Below are 8739 nucleotides of genomic sequence, written 5' to 3' on the forward strand. Positions count from 1 at the left end.
GCGCTAAACTTCACGGTCTGCCTGTGCGGCCAGGATCAACAGTGACGTCGGGTGCGTTTATCTCTCTCTCTGCGGAACGAAGCTGAGGTGGACTCAATAAAGCAATTCGCCGGGGAATCAATTATTTTAAACAATAGAGGCCTGCATGGAAAAACTGCGGGAAGCGCGGTGCATTCAAAGAGGAGGAGAAAAAATAAAAAAAGACAGGACATCTAGGGTGGAAGTGATTCCCGATATTTAGATGCGAGTGTGGTGATAAGCTGGCTCCGTTTTCGCAGAGAGGTTCCTACGCTGTGGAGTTGTTCGTAAGAGAAGATGCCGACCAATCGTTATGTTGGACAGGTCAAGTAAGGCGTGCGACAAGATGGCAAACAGCTCCTAAGAACAAAGGGCTTTGTGAATTGGACCTCTGTGCGCACATGGTGAAGTGACTATTGATAATGTTGAACCTGTGAGTACAGGCTCTTTTCACCCATCTGACGCTTATCCCTCCAAACGCGAAGCAATGAGCGTTGGCCGAGTATCGTCTGGGCATTGCAACACCGAAGTCTCGTTCATTTAATGAAAGCAGGACACGTGCAGATTAATACATTTGGCCGCTGCCGACAGAAATCCAAAGGGGGTCAGCAAAAGCAGAGAAGACGAAGCAGTGCCGACAGCTCGGAGGTACAGTTTCCAATAAATGCGAAAACACCCGTGTACTTAGATATAGGTGCACGTTAAAGAACCCCAGGTGGTCGAAATTTCTTGAGTCCTCCACTACGGCGTGCCTCATAATCAGGAAGGGGTTTTAGCACGTGAAACCCCAAAATTTAATTTGAATTTTAACACTTTCCAATAAAACAGACAAACAACGAGGAGATCTAACACATGCAAGATGCCGAAGAGTTAACTGACGCCTACGCGACCTGAAGAGAAGCGCATCGCTGATATTTTCCGTTTTATCAGGGACTGCATCATAAGGCTAGTCGGTTTTGACAAAGAAGCTACGTACAACGCCTTTGACGCGTTTGAAGGAATTCTCACGCGGCGAAAACATGGTGCGAAGGGCTAACTGAACAGACCACCGCGACACGCTTGCTCGCTCGAATCAGGGGACACGTGCTACGAAGGGCCGTCCGGTACCAAGCCGCGGCGCCGGTCGGAAAGATGACTGCTTCGACTGCCGTCGTTAGCCTGCTCGAAACTTGCAGGGTTGCGTCTCTTTGATGCGATAGCTCGTACTTCTGATCGGCCCAACGGAATCGTACCAAGCGCCTCCTGCTTAAAGAGCTGCACACAGTATACGCTCTCCGGCGCAGTCACGGGATGGACTCGAGGCGACGGGCTTCGGACATCGACGGGTCGGCGCCGTCCCAAAGCGAGCGCAGCTACGGCCTGGCCTCGTGGCGTTGTTGTACTCACTGCGTCCCAGACTCGGCGGGCCTGCGCACACGTCGGAAACGGCGCGCCGCGAACCGATGACGCCCGGCACCACCAAGGCGGCAGGGCGCGCTAACGAGACAAACAGGAGCGACGCCAAGTCGCGCCGTTCCGCAGCGAATGTGATGCAGTTTGGCGCGGATGCGAACGACGCGGCACCGACAGAGACTCCGAGGAGGAGGAGGAGCACGTAACAATCCGGCGTCTGAGCGCGCCGAAGAGGAAAGCGCGCGCGCCGGCGCGAGGAGAGGACGTCGTGACGCAGCCGAGCCGAAACGTCCTCGTGACTGACGTCAGAGACGACCTCGTGGCCATTGGCTGGGCGGCCGGACGGAGCCTAGAAAAGCGCCGGTGCGTCCAGCGGCCGACGACTGCCGCAAGCAGCGACCTTACCGCGAAGTGGTGTGTTGTGTCTGTCGTGCGTGCCGTGCTCGCCGCCCGCGTCGCCCTCGCGCTGCCTCCGTACTCCCCGTGTGCATAGACGCTCACTGCCGCCGCCATGGGAATACCGGTGTTCGACCAGCTGAGCTGGGCCTACCACAGCGTGCTTTCCAATACGGACCCCCGCGTGGCCAAGTGGCCGCTCATGGGCAGTCCGCTGCCGGTCATCTCCATCCTCATTGGATACGTCTACTTCGTCAAGGTGTGGGGACCGGCGTGGATGCGCGACCGCAAGGCGTTCAACCTCCGCAACATCATACTCATCTACAACGTTGGCCATGTGGTGGCCAACGCGTTCTTCTTCCTCTACGGCGGCCGGCTCACGTACCTGTTCGGCGACTACTCGTGGTTCTGCGAGCCCGTCAACCTGACGATGGAGCCCAAGTCGCTGCTGCTCATCAACCTGGGCTGGTGGTACATGCTGCTCAAGCTGAGCGAGCTGCTGGATACCGTGTTCTTCGTGCTCACCAAGAAGAACAGCCACATCTCGGCGCTGCACGTCATCCACCACTCGCTCGTCGCCTGGTCCGTCTGGCTGGGCGTCAACTTCGGCGCCACGGGCCAGAACGCCTTCTTCCCGTTCCTCAACTGCTTCATCCACTGCATCATGTACACGTACTACGCGCTTGCCGCCCTGGGCCCCCGGCTCAGGCCATACCTGTGGTGGAAGCGCTACCTGACCCAGCTGCAGATGAGCCAGTTCATCGCGCTCATGATCCACGGCGCCATCCCGGTGTTCTACGACTGCGGCTTCCCGCCATACTTCGGCTACCTGACCATCTTCGAGGCGGTGCTCTTCTTCGTGCTCTTCTTCAACTTCTACGTGAAGACGTACATGCGGAACACCAACCTGCGCCAAGAAGCAGCCCTCAAGTCCCGCTGAACGTCGCGGCGTCGTCGCCCACCGTTCCCTGTAAATACTCCCCTCCCCCACCTGTACATAGAGACTGTTTGCTCGAAAGCAATCACCGCCATTTTCTTAGCTCCTATTGTAATTATAATTATTTTATTATAAATAAAAACGACGATTATCTTTGCAAAAGACTGGCGACTTGTAGCACTTCATTGTACTCGTTTCCGCCGAGGAGAGGAGTGCAGAGGACAGTGGTGCTCGGAGAGGGCACGATGCCTTTCGTTTCCAAATGTGCTTTCACGTTATCCTGTTCGACGGATGATGCTTGTATGCCACCGTAACAGCGCAGAGTGTACTAGAATCTCCCGGCATGCCAGGGCACGCGATTCTGTAAGTCACGGGTGCCGTCTGTACTTACGCGCACGGCCACCGCTAATGCTACACCGCAATTCCACGCTGGTTTGCAAAGTCGAGGGTAAATTTTTATTTCGTAGCGACTGCCGCGTTTTGTTTGGTTTGGTTTTCTTTTTGTGATGGCGCATGTTCACTGCTGGCCATTGGCCAAGATTTGGACGGCACTGATAAACTGCAGCGTTATGAAATCCCCTTCATCGTCATCTTCGTCTTCATCATTTTTTCCCCCTTTTTTTATGCCGTCGCGTGCACATGTCCCCTGCCAAACTTTTGCAGCTAATTTGGATGACGGTCGATTGCAAGAAAAAAAAATAAGCACAACTCAATAGACATAGTCGCCGACCGTGCTGGCTCGCTGTGTTACCCATCCCGTTGACGTGTGTGTGTAACGTATATTTATAAGTCTTACCCACTCGGCGTGTGTTATGCGCTGCGCTCCGTTCAAGACCTTTTGTAAAGGGGGCCGCTCTTCCTTTTTATTCCTTTGTGCCTTCTTTTGTTTGTTTTCGTTTGTTTTTTTTCACAGCGCCTTGCGCCCGCCGTGATCTTCGACGTTTTTGCGCTGTTACGTAACCGGAAGCGGAAATGGGCTATCGTCGTATCGCCGGCAGCCTGCAGCGTATCGCGCAGACGTTCCTCTTTTCTCCGTGCGCTCGGTCTTGCTCCCTGCTCGCACCTCTTTGCGGGTCACCCGGGCCATGCGCCCGGCCTCGCCAGTAAACCGGCCGTTAGCTCGGTCTCTCCACTATCGCGCCCGCCGCCCGGTCGTCACGCCACTTTTTCGAAGGCTCTCCCCACTGACCGCCAAACCTGGAGAGCGGCGTCGGCGGAGTGTGTGTATACGCCTGTGCGTGCGTGTGTTTGTGTGCGGGAGGGCTCGCCCGTATGCGAGGTGTGGTGTCGACCGGGCCGCGCCTCGGGGCAGAAATTTGGCCGCTTTGGCTCGCGCTGTATCCCCCCGCTTCCTCAGCTAGTACCTGCCGAATTCCCGCCCCCCCCTCCCCCTCTCTGATGGCCCTTATATAACAGCGCCGTCCGGGTTCTCTGGCACGCCGCGGCCGCCTCCTTTCGTGGGCGCGATGTAATTAAAAAAATATAAAAGAAAACGCCGACCCAGAAGCTTTCCAACTGGCTGCTCTCGCTTCCCGATTCGTTCGCCGACGACGAGGACGAATGCCGATGTCCTCGCCTCTTATTCCAGCGCGTACGCGTCCCTTTGTAAGCTGGCGCGTCATTGCAAGAAGCGTCTTCTGCGGGACTTCCGTGTATCGCATGTAGTTGTTAGCGCAGTATTATTCATAACCTATTGGCTATTCTGAATACGTTTGTCGGCAGAATATGGTTTGGTGGTCTGTTGACTATCGACAAAAGCCTGTGCGGGGGCACTTGCATGTTCGACGGCTCAGTTCTTCGAGAAGAGGTTCCTTGCTCCGCGACGGTGGTTCTGTGAAAACGCGACGCCGACGCCAGAAGGACTCCTCCCGTCTTGCCGCATGAGAGAACGCGGAAAAGAAAAGCAGGCCGTTCGTTTGGGCTGTGAGAAGGTACCGCCTCCGCGGCTTCAATGACTGTTGTTCGGCTGGCGAAGTGCTGTGTTCACTTTTGACCTCCCTCAACTCGAGACAACTGTGGCTCTAGGGCACGATTTGTGTTCCCTCCACACTTGCCGCGGTATCCGCCGATGGCCTCGGCAACCTTTGTGCTGACCTTGCGCGTTTCGCACCCACATACCGTGCCACGAGCGGAGCCTCGCGACAGCTGCTACTTTCGGTGAGGGAAAAGCAGGGCGGACTACAGACTTACAAAGGAATGTTCTCGCTTCTATACGGCAAGATACGGGAAACGTACTTGAACGAGGAGAAAACCCGTACTTCGAGCCTCTTGATGTTTTCGTGCAAATAGAGGCGCGTTTCATGCCCCGTTTTACAATGGAACGTGGTAGTATAGTGAAATTTACAGTTGGCGCTGTCCAGTCGAGGCCGGATTTGTGCGAATGAAATCCCCGTGTCTCTACGTCATTGCATGTCTATACATACCAGGGCGTCTTCTTTTCTATTCAGACTAGAGCACCAAGAGCACATCTCGTAGCTTCCACATAATTGCTGTGGTGTAGTATTGCATTGAATTCTGGGGTTTTACGTGCCGAAACCACGATTTGATAATGAGGCACGCCGTAGTGAGGGATTGCGGATTAATTTTTGACCACCAGGCGATCTTTAACGTGGCATTTAACGTGGGACACGGGCGTTCTTGCATTTTGCCCCGATCAAAATGCGGCCGCCGCGGCAGTGATTTGATCCCGCGACACCTCGTGCTTAGCAGCGCAACAGCATAATAGCCGCTAAGACACCGCAGCGGGTGCTGTTGTGTAGTATCAGTAGTACTAGGCCGCGGTGGCAATGTTAGCAGCAGTCGTATACTTTCACCTGCTGTGGTAGTAGTTCTTTCGGGCGACGACGGATACACAATTCGAGGGTCACATTATCCGCAAACATGAAAATACAGTGACTATAAAAGAAGCAGCCGAGTCGATGCGCAGCCGGCACGCATAACGGAGTGGAGGCGCGTCCCCCTCCAACTCTGCGCGACGGCGTTCTCGTATACCGAGCGACCCGCTTCCTGCAACATTTGGCGTGTCGCCTATACACGCAGACCGATCACGACGACAAAGGCGGCCTGGAAACGTTGTCACAGCGCGATACGGTGTACCATCAAGATACCTCTCTCTTCCCCAGCGTTCACGTTGCTCCGACTGAACTAGATGTGTCATTCCGCGTGAAGAATGCGACTATGATGAGGCTCATTCGATACCGTGCGCACCCCGCGTGACAGCAGGTTCGCCGCAGCGCTGTCGGAGGCATTGCCCGGCGCCTCGGCGCCAGCATCATTATGCTGCGCACCCCTTCGTGCTCCTCCACGAACTCTCTCTTCCCCACGCCCCCCACTCGGAGACCTGATTTGCCTGAAAGACTCGCCGGGAGAGAAACCGGCGAGCGGCGCATTCGCGTGGCTTTGGCTCGAAAAGAAAGCGCAAGTGGCTTTGCCGCAGGCTGCGATGACAGTAGTGTAGTACTACGCGCAAGAGGTAGGTCAGTCACGGCGCGCCATGGGAGGGCCCACTATCGTTACGACCGGAAGCTGCCCGCAGGCGTCGCTGGTGGTGCGGCGATCGCTTCCGGCTCTCGAGCGACACCTCGAGTCAGCGGCAATCGACTCGAGATGGCGTGTCTATTGGATTGACCGCTTCTTTCTTTGCATGTGTGCGTTTACGTGCGCGCGTGCGCGTGTGTGTGTGTGTGTGTGTGTGTGTGTGTGTGTGTGTGTGTGTGTGTGTGTGTGTGTGTGTGTGTGGGTGGGTGGGTGGGTGGGTGTGAGTTTTGCCACGCGTTCTGTCACGCCAGTGTTTCGCAGTTGCGTGGAGAACAAAACAGACTTTTCCTGTAGCCTGGCTCCATGTGGACGAATCCACTTTATTCTCTTACTCACCTGGACTGAATATCCTTCTAGGTAACAGAGGTCCTCGAACGGTGGTCTCGTGCGTCGCTGGTTCAGAAAGTGGTAGGCGCATTAATTACTGCGGTTCCTAAAGTCGACTGGCCTCTGCGACAGAGTGTAGTCTCGATGAGCACCTGCGAATCAAGCGGCGCCCTTTCCCATTTCTTTGTTTAATTTCTTAACATCTTCTCCCTTAGGTGGGGCCCCGGAGGCGCGTCTGGTTGACCTTTCACTCCCTTTTCTCTCCATCACTGACAGCCTATAGATAGCAGAGAAGAACAAAACGTTTGATGAAGAGAAATTTAAAGTCAGAATTAAAGAACCACGAGCTCTCTTGGGGCCGAATCCACAAAGCTTCTTCTTCGCGTGGAAGTGCTCTCGGTCGCTGGCCGGCCGCTTCGTTAATCGTATGTCTAGCATCAGGGTTGGATGGAATTTTCTCTTACCAACAATTATATCGTGATAAGTGTTTGCAAATACGGGATCCTGCTTCGCAAATGGAAGAGGATAGGTGCCCGCGATCTGGCCGGACGTATACACGTGCGCGTCGTCGCGGGTGCGGACCCAGCCGTACAGCAGAAGCGATATACGGTGAACGTGGAAGGGGATGCCACGCACAACTTGTAGTCAGAAAGCTTTGTGCAACTACATGTCTCAGGTCTTTGACATTTTCTCACACTTCCTGCACAGCAGCAAAGCCTGGGCGCTCTAGATCATGGCGGCACTGCGCAATGCGAAAGCCCATACGTTTCAGCGGTCATGCTTTTTTTTTTCTTTAATCGAAAGCACTGTTTTCGATGATTACACCGCCTGTGGTCGTGACATCACGGTCTGACTCAAAAAGCGTGCGCGCTTTGTGTACCCACAGAGAGAGCGAGATTTAAGAGAGGAAAGACAGGGAGGTTAACCATACGCACGTCCGGTTTGCTACCCTGCAGTGGGGGAAGGGGATACATAGACGACAAGAGGTAAAGAAGAGGAGAGATAAAATCCTAGTTGCACGCACACGGGAACATGCGTAGCAGGTCTATAAACAGTCGCAGAGACCTGTCCACTTGCGGCTGCAGCAGTGCTATTGTCTACGAAGTACTCTGCTTGAGCATGGTCTTGTACAACATGGTTGTTTCCTTTTAAGGCTTTACTTGTTTTTACACATGTATGTAACGAATCTAAAGTGCCGTGACTTTTCTCAGTTCGTTGTGTTGTGAATATATTAGCCCCTCATGACTGGAATTTTTGATTTGTAATTGAATGTGCCGCTAACTAAGACAGCCAACGTTTCACACGTCGTCAAAACAAACGCGTAAATCAATGGCGTTCCTGTATTACGTGGTAAATACAACGCATGGTATGCGCACTATGTCCCGTATTATAGTGAGGCCTCACTTTGCTTTTGGTGCCGGCGTACTCGGTTAAACGTTCCAGCTTGTCGCGGTAAGACGTTTACGTTCAAAATAGATGTTGACGTGACGGAAGGAAAGCTGGAAAAGCAATTTGATAGAGGCTAAATGACGGTGCAGTCATACGGCGCAGCGCCTTGTTTTGCAAAAAGAAGCTATATCAGACCGTTAAACAAGAAAGACTCACAAGGTCGCTAGTTCGATCCCAGCTGTGGCGGCTGCATTCTGACGGGAGCGGAAGTAAAAAAAAAGAAGCACTCATGTACCATCCATTGGGTTCACGCTTAGGAAGTCCCAGGTGGCCAAACTTAATCCAGAGACCTCCATTACGGCATGCCTCGTAATAAGACCGTGGTTTCGGCGCTAAAACTATAGAATGTAGATAAATTTAGTTTCGTTTCATGGCCTACCTCGCTGCACAATGCCCTCGCTATAATAAATGTTGGCCACGTTGACATCGAAATGTGCGGAGGAGCGGCGTTTGTGGAGGAGAACGCAGTGGGCCATTTACACGCAGTTGTTTTCAGCCGCTCAGCAGCAGTCGGGTGCGAGTACGACATGCGAACACTTCCCAGTGCGCAGATGTGCACCTCTATAGTCGGATACAACTTTAGAAAAAAGGGGGCGTTTACTCCTCCGAGGCGCGTGCACCAATGGGCGCGCATTCTGGACCGACGTCATGCGCCGGGCGGCCGGTGACTTCGCCGCTTCGGT

The 8739-nt window shown here is 54.0% G+C and overlaps 1 protein-coding gene across 1 annotated transcript; it reads left to right on the plus strand.

The window, feature by feature from the left end:
* Window positions 1-1779: 1779 nt before the first annotated feature.
* On the plus strand, window positions 1780-2905 carry LOC135906296 (very long chain fatty acid elongase AAEL008004-like). The gene has a single exon (XM_065437624.2). It carries the CDS (start codon window positions 1922-1924, stop codon window positions 2744-2746), a length of 825 nt encoding a protein of 274 aa, XP_065293696.1. The 5' UTR covers window positions 1780-1921; the 3' UTR covers window positions 2747-2905.
* Window positions 2906-8739: the final 5834 nt, after the last annotated feature.

This window comes from Dermacentor albipictus, chromosome 5, assembly GCF_038994185.2.
Source record: "Dermacentor albipictus isolate Rhodes 1998 colony chromosome 5, USDA_Dalb.pri_finalv2, whole genome shotgun sequence".
Classification (NCBI taxonomy): domain Eukaryota; kingdom Metazoa; phylum Arthropoda; class Arachnida; order Ixodida; family Ixodidae; genus Dermacentor; species Dermacentor albipictus.